This window comes from Rhinoderma darwinii, chromosome 1 (genome assembly GCF_050947455.1).
Source record: "Rhinoderma darwinii isolate aRhiDar2 chromosome 1, aRhiDar2.hap1, whole genome shotgun sequence".
Lineage (NCBI taxonomy): Eukaryota > Metazoa > Chordata > Amphibia > Anura > Rhinodermatidae > Rhinoderma > Rhinoderma darwinii.
In genome coordinates this window covers 403,138,977-403,157,516 of record NC_134687.1, presented here as the reverse complement: position 1 = coordinate 403,157,516, position 18,540 = coordinate 403,138,977, and the positions used below count along the sequence as shown (strand labels likewise).

Sequence of the window (18,540 nt, the reverse complement as noted above, 5' to 3'; positions counted from 1 at the left end):
GCATGAGGCACATCCCCCCCCCCCCCATGGCCGGAGGCTCCGCTAGCAGCCACTATGGCTGCTACAGTGTGACGCCACTGAAGGGGTTGTTCCTGCAAAAGACATGCATCCCCTATCCACAGGATCACGTGTTATCGCTGGGACGCCCAGCGATAAGGAGAAAGGGGGGACCCAAAGTCCCCCGAAGTTCTCCATGACAAACCTCGGACTTCCGAGGTCTGTCGGCAGCTCCATAGAAATTAATTGTGCATCGGTCGCGCCTGTGCGCATGCATGACCAGCGCTCCTTTCATTTTTATTGAACCTCGCAGACACCGGTAGTCCGAAGGGTGCTCTATGGCGTTATCTACAGGGGGGGGCTGTACGGCGTTCTTTACAAGGGGCTGTGTATGGTGCCTTCTATAGGGGGGCGCTGTGTGGCGGAATCTACAGTGAGGCACTAATTACCAGTCGGGGTTGTGTGATACCCAGGGGAGAGGGGGCCCAGTCAAAAGTTTGCTATGGGGCCCAGTCTTTCCTAGTTACGCCTCTGCGCGAACCTGACTGGTACGGGATTCAGCGAACTATACAGCTGCCCTGTATACAGGCTACAGAGTAGCTGTATCTCCATAAGTAAGATTTTTTTTTATAAAAACGAATTTGAAAGTAGCACCAAACAAACGGACATTTTTTTTATTAAAAAAAAAAAAAAAACACTTTCAATGGTTTACATTAATTTTGTTCTGCATGTCTGTAATACCTAAATTGCCAGTTAGAGGGCAGTCTTTACCCACCTATCTTTAAGCAACCTAACTTTACAAATCCCGTGAAGTTAATTTATCAGCTATATTTTTACCAAATATTTTAACTTAACAACAATGTAATTTGTAGAAGCAAAAAAAGAATGTTAAATAAATGCTGTGTAGGCTGTAATAGTTAGTACAGTGAAGACATACTTCTAGTAATTATGTGGCTGTACCGTATTTGTGATCCATTAGATGCGGGATTACGTAGCTCTGCTTCTAGGAGAGCATTAGGCTGGATTCACACGAGCACATTACGTCCGTAAAGGACAGAACATATTTCGGCCTCAAGTCCCGGACTGAACACACTGCAGGGAGCCAGGCTCCTAGCATCATAGTTATGTACGACGCTAGGAGTCCCTGCCTCTCCATGGAAGTACTGTCCCATACTGAAAACATGATTACAGTACGGGACAGTTGTCCGGCAGCGAGGCAGGACTCCTACAGCCTGAGGGTATGTTCACACGGCCTATTTTCAGACGTAATTCGGGCGTTTTACGCCTTGAATTACACCTGAAAAGACGGATCCAGTACGCCTGCAAACATCATAGAAAAAAAACAGAAATTTTGGCACTCCTTTTTTTTTTTTTTGCGTCCTAAATCGACGCCGTTTACAGTGTGATATAAATAACACTAACTTTATTTAGCGGGTTGTTACGATTGCAACGATACCAAATTTGTATCGATTTAGTATGTTTTACTACTTTTACACAGTAAAAACACTTTTTTTTCCAAAATTATTTGTTTTTGTGTCTCCATATTTGAAGAGGCTTAACTTTTTTATTGTTCCGCCGATGCAATTGTATGAGGGCTTTTTTTTTTTTTTTGCGGGACAACTTGTAGTTTTTATTGGTACCATTTTGGAGTAGATGCGACTTTTTGATTGCTTTTTATCACATTTTTTTTATATTTTTTTTTAAGTCGGGGTTCACAGAAAACAAGTTTTCCATTGGTTTTTTATTTTATTTTTTATGGCGTTTACCGTGCAGCTTAAATAATGTAATATCTTTATAGTCGGGGTCGTTACGGACGCGGCGATACCAAATATGTGTAATTTTTTTGCTTTGTTTTTGATTGTTTTTTTTTATAGTAAAGTAGTTTGTAAGGGGAAAGTGTTTTTTTTCATATTTTATTTTTCACATTTTTTTTTTTATTAACTTCATTGACCTTTTTTTTTTTTTTTTTTACTAGTCCCACTAGGGGACTTTAATATGCGATCCTCCGATCGCTATTCTAATACACTGCAATACTTTTGTATTGCAGTGTATTACTGCCTGTCCATTTTAAACGGACAGGCATCTGCTAGGACATACCTCTGGCATAGCCTAGCAGGCACTCACTACAGGCAGACCTTTATTAGGCCCCCGGATGCCATCGGGGTGTCAGTGGGATGAGAGGGAGGTCCCTCCCTCCCTCTCTCCAAAACCACTCAGATGCGGCACTCTCTATTGAGCGACGCATCTGAGGAGTTAAACGGGTGAGATCGATACTTATATCGATCTCACCTGTTCGAGCAGGGATGCCCTCAGCTACATCTAGTAGCTGAGAGCAGGGAGATTTAACGGCTCCCTGCTCTGTTTATTCTGATGCATCGCCGTAAAAAGGCTTATGCATCAGAATAAAGCCCATTAGTGGCTGCAGTGAAAAGGCGTATTGGCGGCCACTAACGGGTTAAAAACTAAACCCCTCAAAGTATTAAAAACGGCATTTAAAACGTTTCTTAACCCTTTAGACGTTTCACTTTAGACTTTTTCAGACGTTTTCACATTTACGAATTTCCTTTTTTTTTTTTTTTTTTTCGTTTTGTTGCAGAAATAAATTTGTCTTTTTTTTTTTTTATTTTTTTATTTTTTTTTTGTATCACAGAAGGTTTTACCAGACAAATGCAACTCAATATTTATTGCCCAGAGTCTGCAGTTTTTAGAAATATCCCACATGTGGCCCTAGTGTGGTAATGGACTGAAGCACAGGCCTCAGAAGCAAAGGAGCACCTAGTGGTTCTTGGGGCCTCCTTTTTATTAGCATATATTTTAGGCACCACGTCAGGTTTGAAGGGCTCTTGCGGTGCCAAAATAGTGTTAATCCCCCAAAAGTGATCCCATTTGGGAAACTAGACCCCTCAAGGAAATTATCTAGGGGTATAGTGAGCATTTTGACCCCACAGGTTTATTGCAGAAGTTATTGGAAGTAGGGGGAAGTAGGCCGTGAAAATTAAAATCTACATTTTAGGTTTAGCTAATTTTTCTCATTTCCACAAGGACTAAAGGAGAAAAAGCACCGCCACATTTGTAAAGCAATTTCTCACAATTAAAACAATACCCCACATGTGGTCCTAAATGGCTGTTTGGACACACAGCAGGGCTTAGAAGGGAGAGGGCGCCATTTGGCTTTTGGAGCTCAAATTTAGCAGGAATGGTTTGCGGAGGCCATGTCGCATTTGTGACAGTGGGAAAACTCCCACAAGTGACCCCATTTTGGAAACTACACCCCTTGAGGAATTCATTTATGGGTGTAGTGAGCATTTTCACCCCACAGGGGTTTTATAGATTTTATTAGAATTGGGCAGTGAAAATAAAAACAATCCTTTTTCTTCAATAATACGTAGCTTTAGCTCAATTTTTTCATTTTCTCAACAAATAAAGGAAAAAAAGAACCACATCGTTTGTACAGTAACTTCTCAGGAGTACGGCAATACCCCATATGTGGTCATAAACTGCTTTTTAGGCACATGGCAAGGATCAGAAGAGAAGGAGCGCCATTTGACTTTTGGAGTATAGATTTTGCTGGATTGTTTTCTTGGAACTGTGGCTTTTGCAAAGCCCCTAAGGAACAAGTACAGTGGAAACGGCCCAAAAGTGACTCCATTCATGAAATTACACCCCTTAAAGAATTCATCTAGGGGTATAGTGAGCATTTTGACCCCGCAGATGTTTCAGGTTTTATTACGATTTGTGCAGTGAAAATAAAAAAAATCCTTTTTCTTCAATAAGACAAAGCTTTAGCTCAAAATTTTTCATTTTCTCAATAATTAAAGGACAGAAAGAACCACAACGTTTGTAAACGGCAATACCCGATATGTGGTCATAAACTGCTGTTTGGGCACCCAGTAGGGCTCAGAAGGGAAGGCGTGCCATTTGGCTTTTGGAGTATGGATTTTGCTGGATTCGTTTCTGGTCACTATGTCGCATTTGCAAAGCCCCTTTGGGACCAAAACAGTTGAAACCCCCGACAAGTGACCCCATTTTGGAAACTACACCCCTCAAGGTATTCACCTAGGGGTCTAGTGAGCATGTTAACCCCGCAGGTGTTTTGCAGAAATTAGTGTGCACTTGATGTTGCAGAGTTAAAATTTGTTTTTTTCCATAGATATGCCAATATGTGGTGCCCAGCTTGTTCCACCATAACAAGACAGCTCTCTAATTATTATGCGGTGTTTCCTGGTTTTAGAAACACCCTACATGTGGCACTAATCTTTTGCCTGGACTATCGACAGGGCTCAGGAGTGAGAGTGCCATGGGAAATTGAGGCCTAATTTGGAAACTTACAAAGTATTGGTTCACAATTGCAGAGGCTCTGATGTGAAATAATGAAAGAAACCTCTGAGAAGTGACAATTTTGGAAACTACCCCCTCTCAAGGCATTTATTAAGGGGTGTAGTGAGCGTTTTCACCCCACAGGTATTTTCCATAAATGATTGCGCTGCGGATGGTGCAAAGTAAAAATTTAAATTTTTCCCTAGATGTGACATTTCAGTGGGAAATATGTTGTGCCCAGCTTATGCCACTAGGGACACACACCCCAAAAATTGTTAAAAGGGTTCTCCCAGGTATGGCGATGCCGTATATGTAGACGTAAACTGCTGTTTGGGCACGCTGTAGGGCTCAGAAGGGAAGGAGCTCCATTTAGCTTTTTGAGCGTGGATTTTGCTTGGTGGTAGTTTTGTTTGGAGTATTACTGGTATTTCAGTTTATAATGTGGGGGGCATATGTGAGCTGGGCAGAGTAGTACATCAGGGGCATAGTCAGGTGGTATAATAATGGGGTAAACAATAAAATAATCCATAAACATTTGTTACGCTGTGAAGCAATCCTTTATGCATAGGCCAGTGTCGCACTGATAAATGTGATTACTTATCCCCCTTTCGGTCCACACTCCGCACCTTTGCAGTTTTGGGAATTTTGCTGGGAAGTGTTGTCCTGGTATAATACGGGCACCCTCTCTTCCAGCAGATATGTTTGAGTCCTCCCCTTCCTGGTTCCCTAATTTCAGGGCCTTGATAAATCGCCACTTGAAACAGAAGAAATGTTCCCCTCGGGTCGTCACAACTGCATATTTTTCTTTCCTGACTTATTGGAGCCTTAACTAATTTTTATTTTTTTCATAGACGTAGTGGTATGAGGACTGGTTTTTTTTTGCGGCACGAGCTGTAGTTATTATTGGTACCATTTTGGCGTACATGTGACTTTTTGATCACTTGTTATCCTTTTTTTATGGGAGGCAAGGTGACCAAAAAACAGCAATTCTGCCATAGGCTTTTTTTTTTTTTTCCAGTGTTCACCACGCGTCATAAATGACATGTTAACTTTATTCTGCGGGTCATTACGATTCCTGCGATACCAAATTTATAGAATTTTTTTAATGTTTTACAACTTTTTGCACAATAAAATTACTTTTGTAAAAAGAATGTCTTTTTTTTTCTGTCGCCAAGTTGTAAGAGCCATAACTTTTTAATTTTTTCATTGACAGAGCTGTATGAGGGCTTGTTTTTTTGCGAGACGAACTATATCGTTTTTATGGGTAATATTTTTGGATACATGCGACTTTTTGATCACTTTCTATTTAAATTTCTGGAAGACAGTGACCAAAAAAAAGCGGTTCTGGAATTTTTTTCCTTTACGGCGTTCACTGCATGCGACAAATAACATAATATTTTTTGTAGTTCAGGTCGTTACGGACGCGGCCATACCAAATGTATATATAATTTTTTTGCAATAATAAATTAATTGATGAGGGAAAAAGGGTGATAGTATTTTGTTATTACTTGAAACTTTTTTTATTTGACACATTTTTTTTTAATTTTTTTTTTTTAGTCTCACTAGGGGACTTGAAGGTCCAACTGTTTGATGTGCTAATACATTGCGCCACCTTGTCACTGAGCGCAAGCCGATCCAGCTCCTGTTGGGGACTAATCGACTTCATTAATGGCGAACAGGAGGCCATTGTTAGGCCTCCTGTTGCCATAGTAGCAGTTGGCAGCCTTACCATCGCATGGCATGCTGCCAATTTGCTACAAACCACTTTGATGCGGCGATCGCACTGGATTGCTGCATCAAAGGGGTTAATGGCAGGAATCGGAGCTAGCTCCGGTTCCTGCCGTGACAGCGGGGTGTCTGCTGTAACATGCTGATGGTACCGGAAGCGAGCGGGGCATAGGAGGCTTCCGTTGCTGGCAGACAGGGAGGTAAGTATTAGGCCTCCGATTGCCATTGCGGCCACCGGCAACCCAGCGATCACATTGCTGGGATGCCGGTGGCTAAGAATTCCTCACATGCTGCGAGCTCTATTGAACGCAGCATCTGAGGGGTTAATCAGCCGGATCGGACGCTAGCTCCGGTCCTGGCTGATACCTCAGGGTGCCAGCTGTAACATACAGCTGGTACACGGCGGTGATGGTGCGGGCATAGCCCCTGAGCCCGCACTACAACAGCGACTTAATGATACAGCGCTTTGCGGGAAGCCCAGCCCGACAGCGCCATATATATATACACGGCGGATGTTGGGAAGGGGTTAACATTACTTTTTATTTTTTAACCTTCATGTACTGGCATATATCTATATACTCATAGTACACAGGCAGTTGTAAGGACATACTTCAGTATGCCCTAACAGGAAATATGGTCAGACAGCCCTGGGGTCCTTCAATGGACCCTGGGCTGTCGGCCCATATATGGTATGTCCCTCAATCCGTCACAGGGATTCTATGTGATGCGATGCAAAGGGCATCACCCCCTTCTCATTTAAAGCTTGAATGCTGCGGTTAGCTTTGATCGCAGCATTCAAGGGAATAGCAGCGGAGATGAGCGGTTTCTCTGATCTCCGCCGTTAAAGCCGGGCTGCGGCTGTGTAATACAGCCATTGCCCCTCCTGTCAACAAGTGTGTGCTCGAGGTCAGCTTCATGTGATGCGGCTGTGTAATACAGCCATTGCCCCGCTCCTGACAACAAGCGCGTGCGCAGTCAGCATGAGGTGATGCGGCTGGCGCTGCACTAATGAGCGGTGGCCCAGGCACTGAAGACAGAACATGGGGTGTTTTGTAGAGTGCCCGCCATGTTCTGTCTTCAGTGATAGCAATCATTAGTGCAGCGCTGGTCGCATCACCTCATGCTGACCACGCACAAGCTTATCAAGACTCAGGAGCGGGGCAATGACTGTAGTACACACCCGCAGCCCCGCTCTAACTACATCCATGTGTTGCTAAGCTGTGTGGCCACACAGCTCAGTATTGTATCGAAATACATGAAATAACTATCGAAACGTTTGAAGGGTGCACAGCATCGAAACCGTATCGAAGTTTCGATGCGTTGTGCAACCCGATGTAAAACAGTGCTATGTTGCAGCACAGCTTTGCATGAGGCTTTAAGTAGGTAAACGTAAATGAGTTAAGTCAATTAAAAATAGATGCCACTTCCTGTCGTTGCTGATCCTGACTGCCTATGTTGAATGCTCTTATGTGCGATATTTTGGGAGATCTGTGTCCAAGGATTAAAGATCCATATGCACTCTTAAACAAAATGTGGAGCTTCAGGTATAAACGCATTTCAAATCATCTTCTTTATCAGACATGTATAGCTCAGGTTTCTTAATGGAAGGCCCACAGATGTTTGCCACGTTTAACATGGAAAAAGCGGCTGACCACAGTACTTAACCCCTTTACAACGTATCTTGCAGATGTACATTTGGAACTAGAAGAAAGACTAGCCAAGTTTATGAGGACAGAAGAAGCAATCATTTATTCTTATGGATTTGCCACCATTGCAAGTGCTATTCCAGCTTACTCAAAACGAGGAGACATAGTATTTGTGTAAGTACATTGTATTTATTTTATCTTTTATTGTCACTTTTACATTTCAGAATAACCCCTTTAATATAAGTTAATATGTATGGTTATACCTCACTTTAGTTCTCGGACATTTACTATACTGTATGTAGAGAATGAAAAGTTTGAGCAACCCCCTCGTTGTTGTGGGCCCTACTCTTGGAAGCTGGTTGCAGGATTCTCACTGCTGTAAGCCCCTTTGAACCACAGATCACCCTCTGAAATGAATGTGTCCTTGTCTACTGTTTTTAATGAGCACCCCTGCAAGCATCTAGTTTGCTTCTAGGGCCCCCCTTTCTATTGGCTTAACAGGACATATAACAAAGGTTTGTCTAACCGCACCCAGATACTTTAATGGGGCTGTCTCATGACAGATATTGGTGGCATATTGCTTTGATCTCCACAGCTGTGACGATGGAGCGACGTACCACTCTGCTTTGGGTTAAATGGGCCGCACATAGAAAAAAATTGAAGTTGATGGGCTGTATTACTTTCAAATTTGATACAATAAAAAATTATTGTTAATTAGTTATTTGAACTACTATTACAATACTACATTACTATAACAATGCTACATTGCTATAATGCTACATTACTATAATACTACACTACTATAATACTAAACTACTAGAACAATACTACACTACTATAATACTAAACTACTAGAACAATACTACATTACTATAATACAACACTACTTTAGTACTACATTACTATAATAATACTACATTACTACATTACTATAACAATACTACACTACTATAATAAACTACTAGAACAATACTACACTACTAGAACAATACTACATTACTATAATACAACACTAATTTAGTACTACATTACTATAATAATACTACATTACTATAATACTACATTACTATAATACTAAACTACTAGAACAATACTACATTGCTATAATACTACACTACTATAATACTATAATACTAAACTACTAGAACAATACTACATTGCTATAATACTACACTACTATAATACTACATTACTATAATACTAAACTACTAGAACAATACTACATTACTATAATACAACACTACTTTAGTACTACATTACTATAATAATACTACATTACTACATTACTATAACAATACTACACTACTATAATAAACTACTAGAACAATACTACACTACTAGAACAATACTACATTACTATAATACAACACTAATTTAGTACTACATTACTATAATAATACTACATTACTATAATACTACATTACTATAATACTAAACTACTAGAACAATACTACATTGCTATAATACTACACTACTATAATACTATAATACTAAACCACTAGAACAATACTACATTGCTATAATACTACACTACTATAATACTACATTACTATAATACTAAACTACTAGAACAATACTACATTACTATAATACTACACTACTATAATACTACATTACTATAATACTAAACTACTAGAACAATACTACACTACTATAATACTACATTACTATAATACTAAACTACTAGAACAATACTACATTACTATAATACTACACTACTATAATACTACATTACTATAATACTAAACTACTAGAACAATACTACACTACTATAATACTACACTACTATAATACTACATTACTATAATACTAAACTACTAGAACAATACTACACTACTATAATACTACATTACTATAATACTAAACTACTAGAACAATACTACATTACTATAATACAATACTACATTACTATAATACAATACTACATTACTATAATACTAAACTACTAGAACAATACTACATTACTATAATACTACACTACTATAATACTACATTACTATAATACTAAACTACTAGAACAATACTACACTACTATAATACTACATTACTATAATACTAAACTACTAGAACAATACTACATTACTATAATACAATACTACATTACTATAATACAATACTACATTACTATAATACTAAACTACTAGAACAATACTACATTACTATAATACAATACTACATTACTATAATACTAAACTACTAGAACAATACTACATTACTATAATACAATACTACATTACTATAATACTAAACTACTAGAACAATACTACATTACTATAATCCAACACTACTTTAATACTACATTACTATAACAATACTACATTACTATAACACTACTACAGTACTATAATAATACTACATTACTATAATACTAAACTACTAGAACAATACTACATTACTATAATACTACACTACTTTAATACTACATTACTATAATAATACTACACTACTTTAATACTATATTACTATAATACTACATTACTATAACAATACTACATTACTATATTAATACTAACTACTTTAATACTACATTACTATAATACCACTAGGTTTAAACTTACCGGAAATTTACGAGTTTACTCCATGTTTTTTTCTTTTAACAATCTTGTTTTCCAGTCTAAGTGTCGCTAAATGCAGTCTGGCGGCTCAATTGGCAGTTTTTGGCAGACGCAAGAATGTCAATATTGGGCAGCCCCTCTGTAGATAGTGCCACACACACCCGTCTCTAGAAGGGGAATCCCCAGCCAGAGCTGGAGGAACCCTGTCATCGACAGTGACGTCCGGGGCTACCTCCCAGGAGCGGAATCTCTGGCTAGAATCTCTGGCATTGCTCTGGTCGGGGATTCCGGTCAATGAGGGAGCCCCAATGAAGCTACCTACGTCGAGGGGGTGTGTAGTGCTGGCAACAGGGTGGGGTGTGTGGGGCGCTACCTACAGCAGAGGAATCCTAGTCCAGAGCATCGGCAGCGCTTTGGGGATTCCGGTCCTGGAGGGAGCCCCAATGCAGCTATCTACAGGGAGGGGGGTGTAGCGCTGTCAAAAGTAGGCTGTGTGTGGCGCTATCAACAGGGGGATGTTTCACTACAGGGGACGGTCGGGCCACTGCTCCCCTATCACCAATGCGTCGGCAGTGTGGGAAAAGGACTGTTGTCATGAAGTTGCTCTCTCCTCTCCCTGCGGGCTACAGATGACGTGTTTGAGACCCCCTGTCTTAGATGCTTCGTCTGAGCAACCGCTTTCACACATGAATGCTTGGGAGCGTGAGCTCTATATAAGCCTATCTGAGTCAGAGTGTAATACAATTTTTCTCCTAACACATAAAATGTTTACTGCATGTCATGCCCATGAAAAGAATATCCAGCTATTAACTACAATGTATCAGTGTCCTCAGACTTTGCTCAAACTCTTCCCTGTGGTGCCTGATTTGTGCTGGCAGTCCTGTGTGGTTCTACAATATTTCTGCCACGCTGTTTTTTTATATTTACGCCCAAGACTTCACTTCTGTCCTTGATCCCTGTCCCCTAGGTATAAAGAAGGCCCTCCTTAGGCACTTCCTGACAGCTGCTCATACTGTCGTTCCTAGACATTGGAAGTCCACTAAACACCCCCCCCCCCCCAACTATTAGAGAATCAGTGGCTAAGATGGATCTAGTTTATAGAGTGGAATCTCGAATGCCTGAAGGTCGTGACCACTCTGTGTCATGCTTCTGTAACGGTCATGGTCCACTCATACGTCTGGTCCACATTTTGTTATAGTTACATTGAGATTTCTTTCTCCTGTACGGTGCTGAACGCAATATACACTTGATATTGTGACCCCCATCTGGCAACTCGAACACCCTCTCTTTATCCCTCTCTTCCTCATTTCCTTCTTTTTCCTTCTCTTATTCCATGCAGCACACCTGTCCTATCTACTGCTTTTCTTTTAATGATGCTGTATGTGCTGCTCAATACATACTTTGCTGAAGTTTTTATGCTATATGTGCTATAGCTGTCTACCTTTTTTTTTCTCTTTTTTTTTTTTTTTGTGCATTCTTTTGCTCGTTTTGTATTTTGTGCGTTTGTACGATTACCATTGCTGTATGCATATTTTATCATGGATATTTGTTTCTTTCCTCTGTCTGTAACTTGATAACTCTTCTAATAAAAATCATATGGAGGCAAAAAAATTCGATGCTGAAGTCAACAGCGACTGTGACGTCCAAGCCATTAGGAAGAGGAGACGACCCCCTCAGACAGCCCCCCCACGATGTGATAAAAAGTGTAAAAAAAAAAAAAGTTTAAAGTTTTCAGTAGTAAAAAAAAAAACAGCCCTTTTCTATTTTTCCTCTAAAATAATGTAAAATTGTAACAAAATTTGGTATTGCCACGTCCGTAGAAGTTTGAAATATTACAATATAATATTATTTAACCCACACGGTGAACGCAATAAAAAAAAAAATGCAAAACACCGAAATCAGTTTTTTGTTTTGATCACCATGGCTCTAAAAAAAACAAAACAGAAAATGGTACCAGTGAAAACTACAGCTCGTCCTGCAAAAAATAAACACTCACACGACTTAGGCTTCGTTCACATCTGCATCAGGGCTCCATTCCGATGTTCCGTCGGAGCTTTCCGTCAGAACGGAGCCCTGACTGACACAAACTGAAACCATAGGTTTCCGTTTCCATCCCCATTGATTTCAATGGTGACGGATCTGGTGCCAATGGTTTGTTTGTCTCCCTTTTGCAAGGGTTCTGTCATTTTGACGGGAGGAATACAGTACTCGACTACGCTATTCATCCCGTCAAAACTACAGAACTCTTGCACAACAGAGACAAACTGTGTCAGTCGGATCCGTTCCGTCGGAACGCAGATGTGCACATAACCTAAATAAGACTAAAAAAATAAAGTTATTGCTCTCAGAATGTGGTGAAACAAAACTAATACTTTATTTTTTTTAACATATACTCTTTTCTTTGTGAAATTAAATATATAAAAAAAAAAACTTTTAAATTTGGTATCACCATAATCATATTGTTTTAGTTTTTACTGTACGGTGAAAACTGTAAAACACCCATAAAACTGGAGGAATTGTTTTTGTTGTTTTTTTCGAATTCCACACCACAAAGAATTTTATTTCAGTTTCCCAGTACATTATATAGTACTTTAAATACCAATAGAAACTACAGCTCCTCCCACAAAAAATAAACCCTCACACCACTCCATTGATGGAAAAAAATAAAAACTTTATGGCTCTTGGAAGGTGGGGAGTAAAAAAATTTGTTTTGCCCCGAAAGGGTTGATTTCTATGGATATCTGGATATCTGTAGATATATGGTCAAATCCGCAGATGAGCATTGCACTTTGAGACAGTGTGTGTCTTTTTTTTTTTTTCAGGACTTCAATTCATAGCAGGCATATGTGACGGAAATTTGTCAGATACCCTTAATCATTCAGATCCAGGCATGTTCACACGCAGTGGTTTCAGATGTAATACGGGCGTTTTACGCCTCGAATTACGCCTGAAAAAACGCCCCTAATACGCCTACATACATCTGCCCATTGCTTTCAATGGGAATTACGATGTTCTGTTCCCACGAGCCTTTATTTTACACGTCGCTGTCAAAATACGGCGCGTAAAATGACGGCTCGTCAAAAGAAGTGCAGGACACTTCTTGGGACATTTTTGGAGGCGTTTTTCATTGACGCCATTGAAAAACAGCTCCAAAAACGCTGCGAAAAACAACAGTTAAAAAAAAAAAATTCTGACAATCAGGAGCTGTGTTCGCCTGAAAACAGCTCCATATTTTCAGAAGTTTCTGGTCACTGCCTGTGAACATACCCTTATTCTTCTAGTAGAGATGAGCGAATTTCCCGAACTTTGTTCCGGGTTCGATCGAACTGGCCGTGAGATGTGATTCGCTCCGAATAAATTTGTCACGAGTCAAAAGTGCCCTGATTGCCATGAAAAGTCTTGTATGACTCTTGGAGGCCTTCTAGGATTGTATCCAACTCCTTTCAAGCTGTTTAACACCAAGACCGCATTAGTAATGTGAAAGTGTCCGCAATATATATGGCTATGGGGAAGATACCTTCTGTTTAAAAAGCATTAAAAAAAATCTCAGTGCTGATCATTTTTAAAGTAAAAAAAAAAAAAAATGGTCCATAAATTCAAATTTTTATTTTTCATTCTTTTTGTATCTGATGTCTGCTGGTGTGTATATGACTCACTCACTCACTCACTTTGTGTTTGTTCGTTAATCTGCTTATCTGCAACAAGCGTTATATGAACGCTCGTCTGCACGATAATTGTCCAGTGTAAAACCCCCTTAAGGCCCCATGCACACGAACGTAAAAACGCCCGTAATCACGGGCCATAGACGTCTATTGGCCACGGGTACCTCCCCGTATGCCTACGGGAAGGTGCCCGGGCCGTTGAAAAATATAGAACATGTCCTATTTTAGGCCGTAATTACGGCTGCCCCTTCTCTTTATCCTGCACTGATAGAGAGAAGGGACTGCCGATTAGTGCAGTGCAATTTTGCATCGACAAAGTGCCCATAAATACGGGTGGAATACTGGTAACACCGGACCCGTATTTACGGGCACGGGTCCGTAAATACTGGTGCAATACGAGTCGAATACGTGTGACCAAGGACCCGTATTTACGGAAGGAAAAAATCAGTTCGTGTGCATGAGGCCTAACACACTGACTCCTATCTCTGTCTAAAATCTATGCTGTGCTAGTGGAAGGAATGCCTTCAAGGCAATATGGGGAAGACCGCTGGGCTCCCGCCCGAGGCCATGGGATTCTTCTCCTCTCCTCTCCTCTCCTCTCCTCTCCTCTCCTCTCCTCCTGCTCTTCTTCTCCTTCTTATCTGTGAAATGGTGGCGTGCGGGGCAAATCCCAAACGTTTCATATTTGCTAAAATCTGAAACTTCTTGCAAATTTGTAGCGAGTTAATTCGCTCAACTATAGCTTCTAGAGATCCTTGTTTTCTTTGTAACTTGTTAGTATTATCTGTAGTATTGTTTCACCCCTCACATAATACTTGTTACACTCTGTGATCTGACTAATGGAGCTAACCTGTATTTTCACTTTGTAACTCCATACACCTTTTCTCCTCCTTGCTAAATAATTTGGAGAGATCACTATTGCTTTTACGACAGTTAATGCATCTTAAAGGATCATTCAAAGGCTTCTGTGTTCCTCATCAGTATACTTCCAGGCAATCCAAGTAAAGTCATACTTATTTTTTTAATACGTTTGGTAATAAAATTCTGGGAATAGCACTCTTCATTCCTTATTTTACTTCCAAGACTCCCATTTTGACAAGAATATATTAGATCTCTGTACTTCTGCTTTCGGTCCTAGAAGTCTGTTCTCTTAAGGGATTAAATACCAATTGCGAGATCTTCACCCACTTCTATGACCAAATAACCTACATGTTAAACAAAAAAGTGCACCGTATAATTTATTGACCCCTTTAGCTACGTTAACTGTAAGTAAACGTTTTTGTAGTTTGTCTTTCCCATTGCTTTTTTTTTTTTTATCCTACTCTTCTTTACAATATAATTGCGGTTACTTGATGTTTTGAGAGCATTAGTTTAGGGCTGGGCGACTAATCAAATTAATTTGATTCATTCGCCCTCACAGCCTCTGGCAATTTCGTTGAATCTATTTTCTAGTGGCGCCGCCGCTGTGCTGCAGGAGGAAGCTCCACCTAGTTACCTGCCTGGTCCACCCCGTCTGAGGGGCTGTGCTCCCTCCCTTCTGTCTGTCGTCTTCCTATTCTGTCCATGCTTCCCCATGGAACTGCTGTTCTGTACTGAACAAAATGATACAGTACGCAACATCAGATCCGTGGCAAAGAAGGGACTCCTAGTGCCACACCGCCCTGTAGATAGCGCCACTGTATCTCCCTGTAGGAGTGGAAACCCCGGCCGGCGCCCTGTCAGGGATTCCCCTCCTAGAGGGAGTCCCTGACGTCTGTGTCCATATATGGACCGTGACTTCAGGGAAGGGCTCGGAGATTATGATCTAAATCATGATTAATTGAACATGTAACCTCATTAACTATTATTTAGGCCACTTCTCTTTTTGCATACCACATCCCCCTATTTGCATGCTACGCTGTTGTATTAATAGTTATGCCCTGAGCCTGCTGTAAACTACTGTATCTAATATACACCCTGACACTGCCCCCACAAAGTATATTGCCTAACAGTGCTCCCCACACAGTATTATGCCCGTATAATTGCCATGAATTTTGGTTATTTTTTGATTAATTGCCCAGCCCTACTTCCGGGGCTCTGTTTAGAAGCGGTTTCCCTGGCCGCAGCATCGCAAGATCTTTGGCTGGGAACTCCTGTCTTGGGAAAGCCCTTGACGTCACTTTCCATATACGGACAGAGGTGTCAGGGACTCCCTCTAGGAGCGGAGACCCCGTCCAGAGCTTGGGCAACGCTCTGGCTGGGGATTCGGCTCCTAGAGGGAGCTACAGTGGTGCTGTGCGAGGCGCTGTCTACGTGGGTGCTGTGCGAGGTGCTGTAGGCTCTGGCACTTTATATGTGGGCACTCGTGTTTTCAGGGGGTTGGGACAAAGAAAACCCTGACAAATGAAATTCATCAATTTTTATTTTATATTTTTTAATGGCCATGAATGGATGGCATATGATCAGCAAAAATGCACAGAAGGACTGGAAATGGATGAAAATTTGGAGACACACTGATGAAAAACTGACAGTAAGGCCTCATGCACACGACCGTATTTTTTCCCACCCGTAAATACTGGCGTAAATACGGGTCCGGTGTCACACGTATTCCACCTGTTTTGCACCAGTATTTACGAACCCGTGCCCGTAAATATGGGTCCGGTGTCACACGTATTCCACCCGTATTTACGAGCACGTTTTTGGCGGCAAAATAGCACTGCACTAATCGGCAGCCCCTTCTCTCTATCAGTGCAGGATAGAGAGAAGGGACAGCCTTTTCTGTAATAAAAGTTAAAGAAATTCATACTTACCCGGCCGTTGTCTTGGTGACGCGTCCCTCTTCACATCCAGCCCGACATCCCTGGATGACGCGGCAGTCCATGTGACCGCTGCAGCCTGTGATTGACCTGTGATTGGCTGCAGCGGTCACATGGCCTGAAACGTCATCCAGGACGTCGGGCCGGATGTCGAGAGGGACGCGTCACCAAGGCAACGGGCGGGAGACCGGACTGGAGGAAGCAGGAAGTTGTCGGTAAGTATGAACGTCTTTTATTTTTATTTTTTACAGGTTTATACTGATCGGTAGTCACTGTCCAGGGTGCAGAAAGAGTTACTGCCGATCAGTTAACTCTTTCGACAGTGACTATTTACTGACGTCGCTTAGCAACGCTGCCGTAATGACGGATGCACACATGTAGCCACCCGTCATTACGAGAGCTTCATAGACTTCTATGGACTGTCAGTGCCGTTATTACGGCCTGAAATAGGACATGTTCTATCTTTTTCAACGGCACGGGCACCTTCCCGTGAGAAAACGGGAAGGCACCCGTCGCCAATAGAAGTCTATGAGCCCGTTATTACGGGTCGTAATTACGACCCGTAATAACGGGAGTTTTTACGGTCGTGTGCATGAGGCCTTAATCCGTTTTTAATGGCCATTTTTTTCCCACTGTCGTGTGAATGTAGCCTAAATGACTAATGCCAGGAGTCCCGTTCACATGTACCATGGGGGGGGGCGGAAAATCCGGCGGAGACGAGGACCGTTTTTCACGGTTGTGTGAATCCGGCCTAAATGTCAGTTATTTAAAACCCCATCGTGGGGCCGGTGCTGCACAGGGTCCTGCTCAGACTTCAGATGCTAATCTAATCTCTCCCCAAAGTGTCCACTCAATTTAGACTGCTCTCGCCCACAATGTCGGAGACCGGATGGGGTGGTGACTGGCAGAGAGGGATATTAGTTCATGCAGTGCATAATTGATTATAGATTCTGTTAACATGTTCCCTGCCGGGGAACAGGCCAGCAGAAGTTCTAATCCATTAGATATACATTTTTCCAATTGTATTTCTGATGAAATATTTGCAGAGGTTATAAGTTGTGAAGTTATGTACAATTATAGTAATATGTTAAAAAGTTATTTATGGAAATAAAATAATTTATTAAATTATGGCTTTGTATCTTTTCAGTTTATTTAACCGTAGTAAGAAAATCGAGATTCAAACAGAAAATCGCTTATAGGGTTGAAAAAAATCGTAATTTTATTTTTTGCCAATATCACCCAGCCCTACTTTAGTTTATTCACAGCTCACTTAAGATTCTGCCACAGCATCTCAATGAGGTAGAACTTTGACTTAGACATTAGAACACTTTTGAATTTTTGTATTCTTCAGCCATGCAGATTTATGACTAGATTCTGATCTGCTGATGTGGTCCTATGGCTGCATAACAGCCCATATCATCACTTCACTGCCACTATTGATAGCTGGTATGAGGCATTACGCTGTGTTTGGTTTTCAACAAACCTGGCACTGTGCATGATGACCAAACCTCTCCACCTTGGTCTCATCCGTCCAAAGGCTCCAAAGTTCAGATGAAGTTATATAAACCTAAGTTGTGCTTTTATATTCTTTTTGGAGAGAAGGGTCTTTTACTTAGCTGCCTTTCATGAAACAATACCTGTTCTGCCTATTTCTAATTGTACGGTCATTAACATAAACATTTCATGTGCTTATGCTGCTCAATTTTGTTGTCAGTCACTCCACATCTTAATACGCCAAAATTAGTGTGTGGCACCCAGTTGTTGCAGACATTTTAAAATTTTGGGGCCTCCTTTTGAACATTGGTTTGGTAGAGAAATCCACAATTGGGTCCTATTGGAC

At 41.0% G+C, this 18,540-nt stretch overlaps 1 protein-coding gene across 1 annotated transcript in view; it reads left to right on the top strand.

Annotated features, from left to right (window-relative positions):
• SPTLC1 (serine palmitoyltransferase long chain base subunit 1) overlaps positions 1-18,540 on the top strand; it is an 89,179-nt gene that overhangs the window by 24,753 nt on the left and 45,886 nt on the right. The window contains exon 6 of the mRNA XM_075828859.1: positions 7,730-7,862. Within this exon, the coding sequence (XP_075684974.1) occupies positions 7,730-7,862 (133 nt within the window). The remainder of the gene's footprint in view (positions 1-7,729; positions 7,863-18,540) is intronic.